This window comes from Rhinopithecus bieti, unplaced genomic scaffold, assembly GCF_001698545.2.
Source record: "Rhinopithecus bieti isolate Rb0 unplaced genomic scaffold, ASM169854v2 scaffold_13262, whole genome shotgun sequence".
Lineage (NCBI taxonomy): Eukaryota > Metazoa > Chordata > Mammalia > Primates > Cercopithecidae > Rhinopithecus > Rhinopithecus bieti.
In genome coordinates, this window is record NW_016808004.1 from 846,600 (window position 1) to 864,833 (window position 18,234).

Genomic DNA, 18,234 nt, shown 5'->3' on the forward strand with positions numbered 1-18,234 from the left:
AGTTATTATATATTAAAAATTCTAATTACATATTTTACTTAGTGTAAGGGGATGGGATTTAAGCCCATTTTAATTACAAACAAAAGCAGATCGACATGTCAGCTTTCTGTGATGCCTTTGTGGATATCCAGACACTTGTTCTTAAATCCTTATATTATAAAGTGAAACAACAACAACAAAACCAGAATAAAGTAAGAGGAAAAATTGGCTAACAAGTCAAGGAACGAACATGTGAGTTTTCTGATACAGCAATTATAAAGGTCAAAGCTTATTTTCACCCTATGCAAATTAAATTTAAATGAACTCCTACACTATACATTACAAGATCCAGAATTAAATTTAGATTAGCCAGAGGCTTTGTTTGTAGAAGATGCTCTTAACATTCTTTGGCTTTTGTCCAGTCCAGATTCCCACTTCCTCCAAAGATGATGGAGAACTGCTTCCCTGGATAAATTAGCACAAGTCCTGCATCCTTCCCGTTCAGTCCCTATGGAGGAATTCCACTGGACTCTTGCCTTCCCCTAAGAAGTAACCCCCACTTCAGACCTCAGGGCTGTTCAAGGTCCACTTTTCTCCTTGACCTGCACTTGGTCTCTTAGCGAAGCTCTTCCAGTCTCATGGTTTTAAACTCCCTTCATGGGCTGACAACTCCCAGATCTATACACCCAGCCCAGACCTTGCCTCTGATTCCATACTCAATGGTCCAAATGTTTTATTGACATCAATTGTATCAGAAACACCTCAAATTTAAATTGATTAAAACACAGGGCTGGGCTCGGTGGCTCACGCCTGTAATCCCAGCATTTTAGAAAGTCAATGAGGGCAGATCACTTGAGCCCAGGAGTTCAAGATCAGCCTTGGTAACACGGCAAAACCACATCTATAGAAAAAAATACAAAAAATTAGCCAGGCATGGTGGTGCACACCTGTAGTCCCAGCTACTCTGGAGGCTGAGGCAAGAGGATCAATTAAGCCCAGGAGGTTGTGGCGAGCCACGATTGTGCCACTGCACTCCAGTGTGGGTGATGGAGTAAGACTCAATCTCAATAAGCAGATTTTTTTGATAGATAGGTAAGAACACAATCGCACATTGTTTTTTGTTTGTTTCAATGAACAAACTTATTCCTCTTGGTCTTCCTAGACTCAGTAACTGGTTCTATCTTTCACACATTTGCTGAAGTCAGAGACACAGCAATCATCCTTCTTTCTTACCCCATCTTATATCCAGTCCAGCACATCAGACACTCCCTACGTTCAGGCCTTATTGGCTTCCTTTCCTCTTTAACAAGCTGTAATGGGTTTGGATTTTATTCTAAGGGCTATGGAAAAGCATGGATGGCTTTCAGCAAAGAAATGATATAATCTGACTCAAGTTTTGTTTTTTGTTTTTTGTTTTTTGTTTTTTTTTTTGAGACAGTCTCACTCTCTTGCCCAGGCTGGTGTGCAGTGGTGCAGTCTCAGCTCACTGCAACCTCCACCCCCTGGATTCAAGAGATTCTCCTGCCTCCGCCTCCCAAATAGCTGGGATTACAGGTGCATCCCACACCTGGCTAATTTTTGTATTTTTAGTAGAGACAAGGTTTCACCATGTTGCCCAGGCTGGTCTCGAACTCCTGACCTCAAGTGATCCGCCTGCCTCAAGTGATCTGCCCACCTCAGCCTCCCAAAGAGCTGGGAATACAGGTGTGAGCCACCACTCGAGAACTCAAGTCTTCCCCAGACTCAAGTTCTTAAAAAACCATAGCTCTTGGTTGGAAAATAGACAGTGGTGGAGGGAACAGAGGATGGACTAGAGAGACAAGGGAGTGATAACAAGAGCTCAGCTGACAGAGATGGAGGCTTGGTTTATGGTGGCAATAGACTTAAAAAACAGGCAAAATTGAACTATGTTTTGGAAGTAGAATTAACAGAACTTCCTGATGAATTGGAGAGGAAGGAGGGAATGTGAGGAATGGTAAGAATCAAAAATATGTCATAGATTGTGAGCTTCGGCCACTGAGTAGGTAATGGTGTCATTTCCTGAGGAAAACTGGAGAAAGACTGGTGGCTGGAGCACTCAGGACGGCTACCTCTGCTGTTCTTTGGAGTGTGAGTGTATGCTTCCTAAGGGTTTCGGCATTAGAGCACCTTATCTGAAACCCCTTCTCCTATTTTCTCTCACAGTATTTATATTTCTTTCATCACACTTTTCATGATCTATTTTGGCTCATTTTGTTTTCTGTATTGTATTCTACTCACTAGACTCTGAGCTCTGTGATGGTAGGAAACAGGTCCTTCAGGTTTGTTGCTTTTTCCTGTGTCCCTAGCCCATGTCTTGGAACATAGTTGGATGTGTCCACAATCAATTATCCTTGGGAATTTCTAGGGGAAAAAAGATGTCTAAAGCAGGAGGTGACAAACTTTTGCCATAAAAGGCCAGATGGTAAATATTTTAAGTTTTATGGGTCACATGGTCTCTGTCAAAGCTATTCAACTCTGTTTAGTACGAAAGTAGCCACAGACAATACACACACAAATGAGCATGGCTGTCTTCCAATAAAACTATTTATGGACACTAAAATTTGAATTTCATAGAATTGACGTGTCATAAAATTATTCTTTTGCATTTTTCCCCCAACCATTTAAAAATGTACAAATTATTCTTAGTTTGCTGATGCCTGATCTATACAAATTTTAAGCTTCAGGTTTCAAGGAATATGAAGGTGAGAAAATGTTAAACTGGATGATTAGTATAAATTGTATTAAAGAACTTATACTACCACAAAATAATCCCTATATTCCTTCCCACTAACCTACTGTACCTTAAGAAAAAGGAATCATGTCTATGAATCTTGAAATCCAGCACTAAATGTTTGCTGATGGATGGATGGATGGATGGATGGATGGATGGATGGATGGACGGACGGACGGACGGACAGAATGAAGGAAGGAAGGAGGGAGGGAGGAAGGGAAGAAAGAAAGGACAGAAGGAAGAAACGAACTAACAAAAGAAGGCAAGGGAGGGGAGGGAAAGAAGGGAGAGGAACAGACAGAGAGAGAGAGAAACGAGGGGAGAGAAAGAGGGAGGAAATACTTTTATTTTACAACCACTATGTCACTGGAATAGGAAAACTGAATACAGGCATACTTTGGAGATACTGCAGGTTTGGTTTCAGATGACCACAATAAAGTGAGTCACGCAAACGTTTTGGTTTCCCAGTGCACATAAGTCATGTTTATACTACACTGTAGTCTATTAAGCGTGCAATAGCATTATGTCAAAAAAAGTACATAATCTTAATTTAAAAATACTTTATTGCTAAAAAATGCTAGCAATCATCTGAGCCTTCAGCAAGTCACGCTGGTGGAGGGTCTTACCTCAATATTGATAGCTGCTGATGAATCAGGGTGGTGGCGGCCAAATGGCATGGCTGTGACAATTTCTTAAATAAGACAACAATGAAGTTTGCCACATCAATTCATTCTCAGGGGAGAGTTTTCAGTAGCATGGGATGCTGTTTAATAGCATTTACATAGAGTAAAACTTCTTTCAAAATTCAAAATTCTCTCAAACTCTGCTGCTGCTTTACCAATTAAGTTAATGTATTGTAATATTCTTAGTTCTTTCCTGTCATTTCAACAATATTCACATCATCTTTACCAACAGTAGACTCTATCTCAAGAAACCACTTTCTTTGCTCATCATCTGTTCAAGCTTGCTCCTCAAACGTTAAAAGTTTCATCATGAGATTGCTGCAATTCAGTTCCATCTTCAGGCTCCATTTCTAATTCGAATTCTGTTGCTATTTCCACCACATCTGCAATTCCTTCCTCCACTGAAGGGTTGAAACCTTTCAAGCTATCCATAATTGGAATTAACTTTTTCCAAACTCCTGTTAACTGACATTTTGACCTCTTCGCATGAATTACAAATGTTCTTAATGGCATCTAGAATGGTAACTCTTGCCCAGAAGGTTTTCAATGTACTTTTCGCAGATCATTCAAGAGAAATCACTACCTATGGCACATATGGCCTTAAAATACGCATTTCTTAAATAGTAAGACTTGAAAGTCAAAATTACTCCTTGATCCACAGGCTGCAGAACAGATATTGTATTAGCAGGCATGAAATTATTAATCTCCCTGTACATCTCCATAAGAGCTCTTGGGTGACTAGGTGCACTGTCAATGAGCAGTAATACTTTAAATGTAAAAACGTTTTTTGTGAGAGGCAGATCTCAACAGTGGGCTCAAAATATTCAGTAAACCAGGCTGTAAACAGACATGCTACCATCCAGGCTTTGGTGTTCCATTTATAGTGCATGGGAAGAGTAAACTTAGCATAATTCTGCAGGACCCTAGGATTTTTGGAATGGTAAGTGGGCACTGGCTTCAACTTCAAGTCATCAGCTGCATTAGGACCTAACAAGAGTCAGCCTGTCCTTTGGGGCTTTGAAGCCAGGCCCTGACTTCTCTCTAGCTATGCAAAGTTCTAGATAGCATCTTCCTCTGATACAAGGCTGTTTCACCTCCAGTGAAAATCTGTTGTTCAGTGTAGTCACCTTCATCAATGATAGTAGGGAGATTTTCTGGATACCTTGCTCCAGCTTCCACATCAGCACCTAGTGCTTTATCTTGCATTTTTATGTTATGGAGATGGCTTCTTTCCATAAACCTCGTGACCAACCTGTGATAGCTTCCAGTGCTTCCTCTGCAGCTTCCTTGTCTCTCTCAGCCTTCGTAGAACTTAAGAAAATTAGGGTCTTACTCTAGTTTAGGCTGTGGCTTAAGGGAATGTTGTGGCTGGTCTGATCTTCCACCAAACCACTAACCTTTCTCCATAGCAGTAATAAAGCTGTTTTACTTTCTTATCATTCGTGTGTTTACTGGAGTAGCACTTTTAATTTCCTTCAAGAACATTTCCTTTGCATTCACAACTTGGCTAATTGTTTGGTGCAAAAGGCACAGCTTTCAGCTTATCTAGGCTTTGTACACATCCTCCTCATTAAGCTTAATCATTTCTAGCTTTTGATTTAAAGAGAGATGTGTGACTCTTCCTTTCACTTGAACACTTAAGAGGTCATTGTAGGGTTATTAATTGACCTACTTTTAGTATTGTTGTGTCTCGGGGAATAAGAAGGCCTCTCAGGTGAGGGAAAGAGACAGGAAAATGGCTGATGGGTGGAGGAGTCAGAAGACACACATAACAGTTATCAATTAAGTTCAGCTTTTTATATGGGTGTGGTTCGTGGTGTCCCAAAACAATTACAACAGTAACATCAAAGATCACATCACAGATCACCATAGCATACATAACAACGAGGAAAAAGTTTGAAATATTATTAAGAACCACCAAAATGTGGCACAGAGACACTAAGTGAGCACACAGTGTTGGAAAAATGGCACTAATCAACTTCCTTAATGCAGGGTTGCCACAAACTTTAAATTTGTATTTTTTTAAAAAGTCAAATGAAGTATGCCTGTACTGTGATTTGTCCATCTGGCATCTCTTGGACAAATAAGAGAAATGTACCCCAAGTCTAAAACAAAGGTAAAAACTTACATTCTCTGGATTCTGGTTGAGACACCAGAACACCATTCTCTTGCCATGTTGAGATACATATCAATTTTTTTAAAAATGGGTGGCAATATCATGAACCTGGATTTCCATTCAACACATTGCAAAGACCCTAAATTAAATGTAAAAACTTCTGAAAACTCTTGTATTATCCTGCATACTATCCTTCCCAGTATAAACACTATTTTCAAATACAACGTCAGCAAGATCTCTACTAATTGTGAAGATGAGCTCCAATCATTAAAACTTCATTTTCTATAGACAAAAAAGTTAAAAGAAACCATTAAAATGAATTTTAATTTGTCAGATAAGGAGAATTATGGTACAAAGATGCTTTAAGTACCTAATAAAATTATGCCAAACATACTGGAAAGCAGTATCCTGTACCTGGGGGTCCAAATTTGAGAAAAAATTACGTGGTGTGAGAAAAACAAGTGATTACCCACGCGAAGGATGAGCAGTGAAGTTCCAGAAGAGTTACTTGAACTTTTTCAGCCATACCTAACTGCTGCCACCTCGGCGGGCTGTCCACAGTACTGAAACCTTCAGATAACCAGGCTTTTCCTGCTTTAATCATGTGGAAGAGGTTGTCCTCAGTAGGGGGCCTGGAAACCTAAAAGCAGGAAGGAGAATTCACCCAAAGGTGGTGGTTGGGGAGAACACCACAAAAACTGGGGACTCAGTGCAAAGATGACAGGTGCAAATAAGGCGATCAGGCCTCTGTTTTAATAGGGGAACAGATCAACAAAAGCAGGAAAGGGACCATGGAGGTGGTGAATACAGATCTGTCTGTGGCCGACTGCCATGGTTACTATTTTGAGACCGTCATTACAGCAGTTACTACTGTTACTGCTTAAGACCATCATTACAAGATCGAATGAAGAGATGAATGTAGAAATGAAAACTTAAGACAAAAGACACTGTTTTAAAGGAAGGGGAACCGGGGAAGAAGAAGAGAGCTCCCTGCTTCTAATGAGCAAAGGCAGCCCCCGAGCTTCTACTGCCCTTCGTATTTATTGGGTAGCAAGAGCAGCGAGAAGGAGGTAACGAGTGGTCAGCTGCTTAATTGATCACAGGTTCACATGACTGTTAACAGGCTTCAGATGTGCCTAATCACAAGAAACACTTGTGCCTGGGTTGTGACTGCCCTCAGCATTCCCTCTGGGTGGCAGACGCAGTTTGTCATTTTGTCAACATCCTGCTTTCATGAAAACAGTTTGCTCTTTACTCATATAGCCTCCAGTGGTATAGTGAGCTGATCACGACCCCTCATTCTTTCGGCCTGTAACAACCATCAACTGCACAACCTTGTGGACAGAAACCATTTCCAATCTATGGACGATGTTAGAGGAGGAACTTTCACCCAATTATATTAAAATATTTATGTGGCCCATCCACTTATTATTTAACTTTGGTAGAACACTGAACCAAAGGGCCCACTCAGCTCCTTTCTGTTTAATGCAATCCCATCCCAATTATAACTTCCCAAAAGTCTGTGTTGTGTGGCTTAGAGAGAATGTGAGCTTTGACTACCAGGGTTCACTTCCTGGTTTTGCCACTTACTATTCCTGCGACCTTGGATAAAGTACATACCCTTACTGTGTCTCACTGTACTTGCCTAAAACATGAGGATAACACTCCTAGAAAGCTGGAAGGGTTAAATTAAATAACTCAGCATTGCAGTGCTAGCAAACACATTGAGATACATACAAGAAAACTGGCAATAAATGTTACTCTTCATTTTGAGTGGCTTGGTAACACTGTTAGTGATGACTTGGGTTTGGGAGAGGCTTGAGGAAAGGTGTCTAAAGTCAGAGAATCATGGGTGCATTTTCACTGGATAAGGAATTTTCTAAATACTGCAATACTCACTGACCAGATTCATAGGGCTTATTTACTATTCCTCAAGGAGAAAAAGAATTACAGTCACTCTTGAAACCAGAGTGTCATTTGAACTCAACATAGAACTGATCTGCTAACAAAGTACAGACCAAAATAAGCACTGTCTGCCAGGCTTGGCAAGACAGATACTGTACTTGAAAAGCAGACCTGGCACTTTCTGAAAAGATAGTGAAGAATATGCTAGAGCAATAAATGACATGGAGCCAATGCAAGAGATGTAGGTAACGAGCATTCAACAGGACCTGCCAGCAGGCTTCTCCCCCAGGTAGATGATACACATGGCTCTTTCGGGTCCCTGCTCGCGTAGCATCTAATCGGAGGCCTCCCTATCCAAAAGAGCATCGCCCAACCCCACCCACCATACACATACCACCATTTTCTCTCCTCTTATTGAGTCATTTTTCTTCATAGAACCCATCACCACTTGACATAAAATATATTTGTTATTGACTATCTTGCATCAATGAATTGTCAGCTCTATGGAACCAGAGGAATTTTTGTTTGCTTTGCTCTCTGCTATATCCCCAGAACCTATTAAAATGGAGCTTGCCACATAGTAGGTTCTAAACAAATATTTACGAAATGAACAACTACTAGTGCAAAATAACACTAAAAAATAAAAGACATTTGGCAAAAGTCTTAAACTGTTAGAAACAAGGGTATTAAATTACATTAAAATATTGTTAAAGTAATACCTTTTAAAGCTTTACAAAAGTCCAAAAAATTATTTGAAAGTATTCTAAATTATAGGTGAGACGAAGAAATTAGAGAATAGTTATTCTTGAATTCAGCAAAACTTACAGAACTTACAGAGGTAGGTTTTTGAGAAAATATGGTTTAGAATTTTTATTTCAGTTGCTGATTGTCAACTGAAATCAGCAAACCCTTCTCTCTCCTTTAAACGTCCACAGATAAAGAAAGTTACTAAAAGCATAATAGAAATACATTACAGTCAATATTCCAGGTTACTTAAAGTATGTACCATGCACATATAGGATTTTATTGCTATTACTAATTTTAGAGTAAATGAATGACGAGAAAGTATAAGGCAGAAAGACTTATACCAATACCCTGTTTTGCTATGTAGATAAACTTTAAGAGAAAAAAATTTCTCAAAAGAAAAATGATTTTCTCTGGATAATGAAGGGATCCAAAAAGTACATTATATAAAATAGGCTATGGGAAATGTTTTAACTGCAGAGTGGGTGTTCACAGTGGCAAGTTAGCAGGTATTTTTACCATATTCTGTACCACAGAGAAAATGAGAAAGAAAGACAATTTAAAACAGTTGTTATGCCTTTATCTTTACACTGTAGCATATTCAAATGAAAAAGACATTCACCCACAACTGACAAGCTAGGTTTAATCCTTATAATGCCCATAATTTTATACTGTAACAACTGCATGCTTTAGTCATGAACATAACACACTTTGACTTAAGGGATTAAAAATATAAATAAGATCCACAAATATAAAACATAATTTAAGAGGCCTAACCAATATTCGTTGCTTTCTGCTTTTTAGGTAGAAGCAGCAAAGCCGAAAGGAAGTTGTGGGAGGAACATAAAAATGAATTTAAATTACAAGATAAAAAAATTATTAGATGTTTACACAGATCTTTTTGAAAAGTTATTGCTTGATGACTTAAAGACTGGAGTTTTTTGTCATTTAAGTTTAATGAAATTAAAATTTCAACAAGATCAGACATTCTCTAAACTCAGAATGCCTTTTGAGTAATTTAGTAAAAAAAAAAAATACATTCTTAAAAAAGGTAACACAGCCTTCTGTGAAGGTTTTCTGAGCTGGCCAACATATGCCGGGACCTTTAGTTTTATAACGAAAAGGGCTTTGGTGATTTTGCTCTTTGGTGAGTACTTCTAATAGACTCTTGCATAAAGTGCACAAAATGATGAGATGTCCCAGAATTAAGTCTGACCCGGTACATTGTCTTTAGAAATGAAACATTTTCTTTAGGAATGAAAATTGATATAAGCATCCCAATGTCATTTTGCCAAAGTCAAGACTCTAGAATTGTTTTGTGTCTCTGGAATAGAATCCAATTAAACAAGGACTATTCACAATTGTGCACACCGTCCCACAAAACTCTGTGGCTGTCGGGAGAGTAACTGCTGCGCGACTTTCCCCAGGGCTCCTTGCTCTTGCCCACCACAGCCTGGTGGCCCATCCTCACCCAAGCTTTCATGTTTGCATCCTCTTGTTGTCCATTTCATCTTAATGGAGAAGATGAAAAATACAACTCAGTCTGTACTTACTTGATGTTAAACAAACAAACAAAAAAACCTGACCCAAAATTCATCAAGAAAAAGCAAATCCTTGTTCTGCATTGATATCCTAAGTCAGACACTTCTGACGAACATTCAAACGCAAAACTAAAAATTCCAGGAGACAAGCTCACAGTATATTATTAGAGGGCACCTGTAGAGCATTTCTTCTGATGCTAAGGTCTCCTACGGTCCCACAGTCCCCATGCCCTGGCTACTTCCTTAACACTGCCATCCCCAAATGTCACAACCACAACCTCTAGAACCTGGTTTCTTCTTCTCTGTGTACCTCTTTCCTTGGTCTGAAAGAGCTAGACTGCAATATTACAATACCATAGGATTTAATAAACATACCATAGGATTGAATATGCAGAAGTGAAAGCTCAACCAGCTGTGTTCTTTTTTTAAATTTCCCACTCATTAGCTAGGCTGATTCAACAAAACGGATGAGGATTCAAACCAGCCTCTGCTCAAAAGATGACAGACAGACCTAAGCTTATGCTCACTAAATTACCAGACTTCTATCTCTGATATACACAATCTGCCAAATTCGAAGGCAAATATACAGATAGGACAAATCTGCTCCCCCCACCCCCATGACTTGTTTTGGAGTCACGATCTCGCTCTGTTGCCCAGGTTGGAGTGCAGCGACATAATGGCTCACTGCAGCCTTGACCTTCTGGGCTCAGCTGATCCTCCCCACTCAGCTTCCTGAGTAGCTGGGACCATAGGCACACACCATCATGCTTGGCAATTTTTTTTATTTTTCGTAGAGACAAGGTCTCGCTTTGTTGCCCAGGCTAGTCTCAAACTTTTGGGCTCAGTGAGCCTCCTGCCTCGGCCTCCCAAAGTGCTGGGATTATAAGCATGAGCACCGTACCTGGCAGAAAAAATCCCATTTTATCAAATAAAATGATATACATGAGAGAGATCTGAAAAACCTGAAAGATTATGTAAGCTTAATTGTAGGTTTAATTATTGTATCTATATTATAAAAACAGCCAATAATTCCATTCCTTCTGGCAAAATTCAATATAACATTTCAATGTAACAAAATAGTGGCCGGGCACAGGGACTCATGCCTGTAATCCCAGCACTTTGGGAGGCCAAAGTGGGCAGATTGCTTGAGCTCACAAGTTTGAGATCAGATTGGGCAACATGGCAAAACCCCGTCTCTACAAAAAACACAAAAATTAGCCCGGTGTGATGGCACGTGCATATAGTCTCAGGTACTCAGGAGGCTGAAGTGGGAGGACCGCTTGAGGCCAGGAGGCAGAGGTTGTGGTGAACAGAGATCGTGCCACTGTACTTCAGCCTGAGTGACAGTGCAAGACCTATCTCCAAAAAACAAAAACAAAAAAACAAAAACAAAACAAGATAAATACTTCAAATAGAATTCAACCTGTGTTTCCAGATTCAATCCCTCTACTCTCCCTACAGCTTTCTCCCTGCAACAAGCTACCTCAAACAGCTGTATAATTATCAGCCTCCTAGAGATTGGTGCTGATAACTGATGTTTATCCTAATTTAGTATGTACATATAAATTAACACATAATATTTTACTTAATCTCCACACCTCCAAGGAAGTACGATATGAAGGCCACTTTACAGATGAGGGATCTGAGGATCAAACAGGTCACATGATTTATCTAAGAATAAATAGCCGATACCTAGGAGGTCTAATATATGAATCCATATCCACTTGTCTGTATGTGGGAGGGCCACCCCAACACAAACCAATTGCAGGAACCTAAACAGACAAAAACCCACTCACTTGCCTAGAACTTATTTGATGAGATAATCGTAACTAGGTAAACACTGCCACCATTCCCTTTCCCAACTACGTAAAAACGATTTTCATGCCTCTAGGTTGCTGTTTCATTGCTTGAAAAAAGTGTAATTTTATACTAGATGAATGCTAAAGTTTCAAGGAGCAGTATACTTTTGTGTGTCTATAAAATACTCCATGTCATTGATATATTATACAGGTTGTTGTATCAATATTAGTTTTAATGATACAGGCTTAAAACATCAGCAGTCTTGTTTTATTGTCTGGCAAGGCTTGAAGCACAGAATTTCATCATAATTACAGCTTCCATTTGGCCATTTCCAGAGGAATATTCGTTCAAAACTATCTTTTGCATAATTACTCTTAAATAGCTAGAGTCTAACTGATATTTCCATAAATTTAGTTACTTTATATAACTTGAGCCTCTATTCAGACTAAAATATACTTTTGTCTTTCTGGCATTGATCTTTTGGGAAATGAGTTCAGGGTCAAATCCAAATGATACATAATATAATTTTTTAATGTACCCAACAGCAGAAATGGCAGTCTCTGTCTTTAATTACACACTATTGAATTTTAACAAATAGTTCTAGGGACGACTGCCAAATTTCCACAATTTAGAGTAACTACACCATGAGAGAATAGACAGTTCACAATTTATTACGGGTTATTTTTCTTGAACTACAGAAGTGCTCATTGTAGTTCTAGTTACATTTTCATTTTAATGAAAATGAGGATAAACAGACAAGCAGACAAATCTTCTCAACACGTGGATTGCTTGCCCAAGGAGACAACCCCTCAGTCAGTGCTGCTCCGCTCTCGCTTCCATTTCTGCTGCCCAAGTCACATCACAGACGGTCCATCAAGGCAAGGTGGAAACTACATTATGATTAAGTTCTAGAAATTTTAATATTAGGAGGTAACAAGCAAGGAGGAGTGATGAGATGTTAGAGGTAAACTGTGTCTGCTTCAGTGACTTTGAGTGTCACAAGTACCCACCATGCATAATATCTGCACACACTGTAGGTGCCCAACATCCCCTCATCATCTACAACTCATCACAAGTATTATAAACAAAACGTGGCTATCATCAAGAGAGGTATAAAGCATTATGGATGTATTTGTCAATTATACAAAACAAACAAAACTAAAGTTGGGGGAAAAAAAGTAAAACTAAGGGGATGCCCAACACAGGCAAAGCAATCTACAGAGAGAAAGCAAACATGGAGATCTCCTAGGAAGGAATGCGGTGGCAGGAGACGGACAAGAATCTGCCATCGAGGAAGGTTAAAAGTAGCGCTGGCTTGAGGGTAGTTAATTGAGTGGTACACGTACTGAAGTTTATTAATTACTAAAGTTAATTTTGAGGCAGAGCCTGGGGAAGTTGAAGTTTAAATAGTTCTAGGATAGGAGAAACATTTCTGACCTGAAACTAGAGAGTTGAAACAAGAGCACACTCGGTTTTAGAATGGAAAGTGACAGTAAACTCGTATGACTAAACTAAACTTGCAGGAAGTTGTGCCCTGGGATTCCACAGGTATAATCCACATAGCAAGCTAAGTGTGCTGGACTGCTGTGGACACCATGGTTCAAGGCTACTTAAGAACTACTAGTTGCCATCATAGAAAGTGTCATCACCTTTACCTGGGTTGATTTGGCTTGGCTTGTAACTTCAATTTCTGGTTATATTTCCCCACAGTATAGGGCCAGCTTCTTTTCTCTGCATCCCCTCAGAGGATTAAGACCCAATTCACAGATCCTTTACAATTTCCTTACTTTCAGCACCTCTCCTATTAATTTAGCCTATATACTTAGCCGTACTAATTAACTGTATCTAATCATGCCCTGTAATAAAGCTGGCTCAACTTCGCTTTAAACAAGATTCACTATTAAATAAACAATGGGTGCTTAGCTTGTGAAAGAAAACCAAGTATGAATGTTGCTGAGGGAAAGTTAGTTGAGAATCTGTTACTTGACTCTAGTGGTTCTAAACAAAAAATGTCAGGCCCACCTCCACCAAAAATCTTTTTAAAGAGGGAGAGGGCTGGATGCGGTGGCTCATGCCTGTAATCTCAGCACTTAGGGAGGCCGAGGCAGGTAGATCACTTGAGGTCAGCTCAACACCAGCCTGGCCAACAGGGTGAAGCCCCATCTCCACAAATTAGCCAGTCATGGTGGTACACACTTGTAATCCCAGCTACTCGGGAGGCTGAGGCAGCAGAATCCCGAACTCGGGAGGTGGAGGTTGCAGTGAGCTGAGATCGTACCACTGCACTCCAGCCTGGGTGACAGAGCCAGACCCTGTCTCAAAAAAATAATAATAATCTAAAAAATAAATAAAAATATAGAGGAGGAGGATGGAAAGGGGAGTGGAACCACATGGGACTGAAAGTGAAAATTTAATAGTCCACCACTGGTGACACAGAAGGAGAGGCCGTTGGCGAGGAGGAAGACAGAGGCCTGGGTGCACCAGCTAGGAATCCTGGGTCAAGTTACTCAACGTCTTTCAGCCTCAACAAATCAATTGGTTGCCTGGCGAAGAAATACCTTCCCCTAATGGTTTGTTCTAGGGACAGAATATAGTATTATGTTAATTCATTTCAAGCACTGCCTAGCTTATAATAATCCCTCAATAAATGGTGAATTTTCTTTCTTTTTTTTTTTTTTTGAGATGGAGTCACGCTGTGTCACCCAGGCTGGAGTACAGTGGTGTGATCTTGGCTCACTGAAACCTTTGCCTCCCAGGTTCAAGTGATTCTCCTGCCTCAGCCTCCCAAATAGCTGGGACTACAGGCACATGCCGATGGTGGATTTTAATGATGATGGTGATGGTACTGACACTGATATTAATATTTCTTTCCCAACAATCTTGGAACAAGGATGTACACAATGCACAGTACTCATAGGCACTCTGTCACTCAAAACCAGGTTTTGGGATAATATATGAAGTTGGGCATTCTACTTAGGTTACAGATTGTGGATAAAATTGATATCATCATCATCATCATTATTCACCCTCTCCCCAGTCATGTAAAAGTAATGGATAAGAATATCACTTAGACAATAATTTGATTTATTTCAAAAGTTTGCTTGAGGAGTAGTAATTATTACATTGATGTTTAATTTTACATAAATAAGATATGCTGTTGCATTAACAGCAGAAATTATCATGACTAGAGCAAAAGGACCTTCACCTAAATCTCAGAAAACCTGCAGAATAAGGTTTAACTTGAGACAAGCTGCCCACTAAGCAACCTGGAAGATGCATCTCTAGGTTACATGGCCATGTTTGACCTGCTGAAAATGTCTTCATTGTTCATTCAACAAATATTTACCAAGCACCTGCTAAGTGCCAAGCACTGGTCTAGGTACTAGCGATACAGCAGGGAACAGACAAGGTCCCTGCTTTTATAGAGTTTATGCAAACACTACAAGTCACAAGGGGACACTGTGGTGATCGTGCCATTCCCTCTGAACTCCAGTTCTAAATGTTTTCTGAAGACAAATTAAATTACAGAGCATGTGATTACTGACCATCATCAAACTTATTCTCCAGATACAAAAGCGCACTTTCTACCCTATGTAAGTAAACCTTACTGCTTCCTCACAAAATAACAGCAAGTCCTACAGATTCTTTCTAGAGGGTCACAGAAACCTTGAGGCTCTGATGGAACAGAAGATGTTGATATCTCTTTCACATGCTCCTTCAGCACCATATCTTGGCAACCCTTGCGGGAAGATTTGTAAAGATCCATAGGGGAAATTTATCCAATTTAATTACCTTCTTACTTCATTTCATAAAAGGGAAGAATATTCTGGTTCAGACCTTCCCTTGGTGGCATTCTGCTGAAACCTATGTTCTTCAGGCAAGTATGTACAGCTCTTGGGTTAATGGGCATGGTGCTGAATCTTGACATGGGAAGATCAAGGAGAAACCCCACTACCCACTGCTCTCAATTCTGAGGAGACTGGAATAATGCAAGATTGAGTCAATGGACACTTAAATACAAAATGAGATACCTACTATGGGCTACAGTTTCTCAAAGCCTCTTGGAGTGGGTGAGGATTAGGAAGAGAATTCAGAGTGAGAAAGAACACCCCACCCCAGTGCACCGCACCTTTAGGACCTTGAGACAGCCTCTTCTCATCAGCCTACGCTTCTGGCACACAGTGCAAAGGGCGGCAATCCCAGGGTGCTTTCAGGTCCTCAGATGTCCTCAGATTAGGAATTCCATCAGTGAAATTCTATGGCTACTATACCTTTACATCTCAGGATGCAAGCTAAGAAGGACTAAAAAAATGTAGGTACTAGCATTATTTAGGGCACAGAAATCTCAGGTGATATACTGGGATACATTCACAGATATATCTCAGAAGAACCATTCCATGGTTCGGGTATAATGCTGAAACACATCATGCAGTATCCTCATCCTGGAGGCTCTAAGTGTACATAACTTCTGAGGAGGCCTGTAGAAAAGAAATCTGTTCAGCTTCGTGAAACCTAACATTTCTCAAAATTATTTGGCTATGGAACCCACCCCATTTCTGGACAAACACATCAATTTTTAAAAATTTATCCAAGGCTTAATATGTGCCAGCCACTATCACAGTGTTCAAAGGGGAATGAGTTCTGGTCTTCAAAGGAATTACCTATTAAATGTTTATTTTCAGAAAGAACTACTTGAGGCAACCAATGTATTGGGGTCTTTATCTGATACTTTAACCTGATGGATCTCTCCAACCTACTAACTTTCCCTCCAAATCCCATGATCTTTAGATCTGGAAGGGACAAAGGCAGTACAAAGGTAGTGTTCTGCACAAAACACAGCCTCCACGGACCCACTGCACCATTGTGTCAACTGAAAGCTCCGTGCCAGATACCAATGGGCTTTTGCGCCATTTGTATGCATCATTATATCTTTGAATAGAGCCTGGCCCACTGTAGGAGATTAATAAATGTGTTTTTGAATGAGTGGTGAATGCCAAGGACTCCCTCTAGCTCCCAAAATTCTGATGAGAATGAACAAAATTAAAATCCTATCTTAGTCTACACAGACAAATTGGATTTGGGTTCCCTTCATTAAATGCCGACCTTACTGTGCAAACCTGCTTTATATGCCAAATTCAGATGTGGGCACTTCTTATTTGATGACGTTATGAGCTAATATTATTTGCAAACGTTTTAATGACCAAATATATCTTTTTAACTGAAGCTAATGCATTGAAACGTAATCCCTTACAGAGGCACAGCTGTCTCATGGTCTGAACATAAAACTGGGATTGAAGAGCACTTTCTCACACAAGCATTGCAACTTCCTTTAAAAAATTTAATATTCATGTACTTTAATTTTTCAGTCAGTAAAATAGGGAAATATGCATTGGCTGGTCTGCCTAAATGAAGTACATTTGAAATGTATAAATAAACAAGATGTCAAGAAGCAAAACAATCACTAACTTTGAAATTGGATGTGAAGAAGATTCAAAGGATTTAGCCAATTTCAATCTCATACGCAGGAAACATAATGATTTCCTGGCTGTAATATTCTTATCAATAGAAAGAAAGAAGCTCAAAGAAAGTAAAGTGAGTAAATAATTGTTTTCAAATAAAACAGCCTGCTGAGCCTTCCCAAAACGTACAGAATCTTTAAAAGTGGAATTAATGTTCCCTGGATTTCACAATGCTTTATTTCTTACCTTGTCTTTACACAGTCAAGTGGCATATCATTTTTTAAAACCATCAGGGTAAACAGATTCTAATTATTTTATTGTGTAGCCTTTCAAAAGGTAAAGGAAATGTGGAGAGTTGAGAAACTATGCAACCCATATTGTTGGCATCTCAGCACTTACGATCATTACAAGCACTCACAAAAAAGCAATGCTGGGCTTTAAAGCTGAACTGTATATTATCTCTTTCTCAGAGCCCTGGGGCTATCACTGCAAAGCACAGTAGTCCATTCTAAGCTCTGAATAAAGAAAAGGAAGAGATCATTAAATTATAATTTCCATGCACAATTGGTACAAGTATTTCCTACCAACAGGATTAATATGAAAGCAAGATCCCAGAATAAAGCTGCTCAGCAGAGAGGATGGCAGTTTAGTGTCTTGTAAATTTGATTTCACTGAAAGCCCTGACACATCATAATAGTGAAATCCTATTTACTGTAGCAAGCAGGATGGATAATGTTATTTAATACCGCTGTACTGTGTGCCATCAACTTACAGCTTTGTACTCTATGTTCTCATCTTACCTTAAGGTTAATACTTCTTGACAGCCTACATGGTAAATACAGCCCCAAATTAAGTGCTGATCCCATAATTTGCAAATCTTTCCTCTAAAGTTAGACATAGAAAAACTGACTCCGGTTAAGGGGATCATTTTACCTGGATGCACTTTTAACAGCTCACCCTAGAAAAAAAGTAAGTCTCATATCCCTAAAGTCAGATTTAAAAAGCAGCTCAAGGTTACCTAAACCATATTTCCAATTCGAATTTCAGAGAGGTTAACAGAAAAGCCAATGCATTTTGAGGATTTGTTGAATAATGAATTAAGGATAAGACCCTCATATCTACTATACTGTATTGATTTTTTTCCCCAGAGCACAAACTAGGGGGGGAAAAATCTTGCTTGCTACTTTTGGAATATCTGCAATAATAAACTTCCCTTAGGAAACCAGGTAAAGAGTGTAAAATAGTTCCATCTTTG

The 18,234-nt window shown here is 39.5% G+C and overlaps 1 protein-coding gene across 12 annotated transcripts in view; it reads right to left on the minus strand.

Moving 5' to 3' along the window:
- The window catches only part of CHCHD3 (coiled-coil-helix-coiled-coil-helix domain containing 3), a 302,539-nt gene that overhangs the window by 76,849 nt on the left and 207,456 nt on the right, over nucleotides 1-18,234 (minus strand). For 5 of the 12 annotated variants that reach the window (XR_001887842.1, XR_001887841.1, XM_017885070.1 and 2 more), the window contains one exon: nucleotides 6,000-6,170. The exons of 3 other annotated variants lie outside the window; for them this stretch is intronic. Coding sequence is in view for 6 of the 9 variants with exons in the window: in XM_017885070.1 (XP_017740559.1) it covers nucleotides 6,000-6,170 (171 nt within the window). In the remaining 3 variants the exon portion in view is untranslated. The remainder of the gene's footprint in view (nucleotides 1-5,999; nucleotides 6,171-18,234) is intronic. 4 more of the 12 variants (XR_001887843.1, XM_017885074.1, XM_017885075.1 and 1 more) reach the window with 1 other exon arrangement.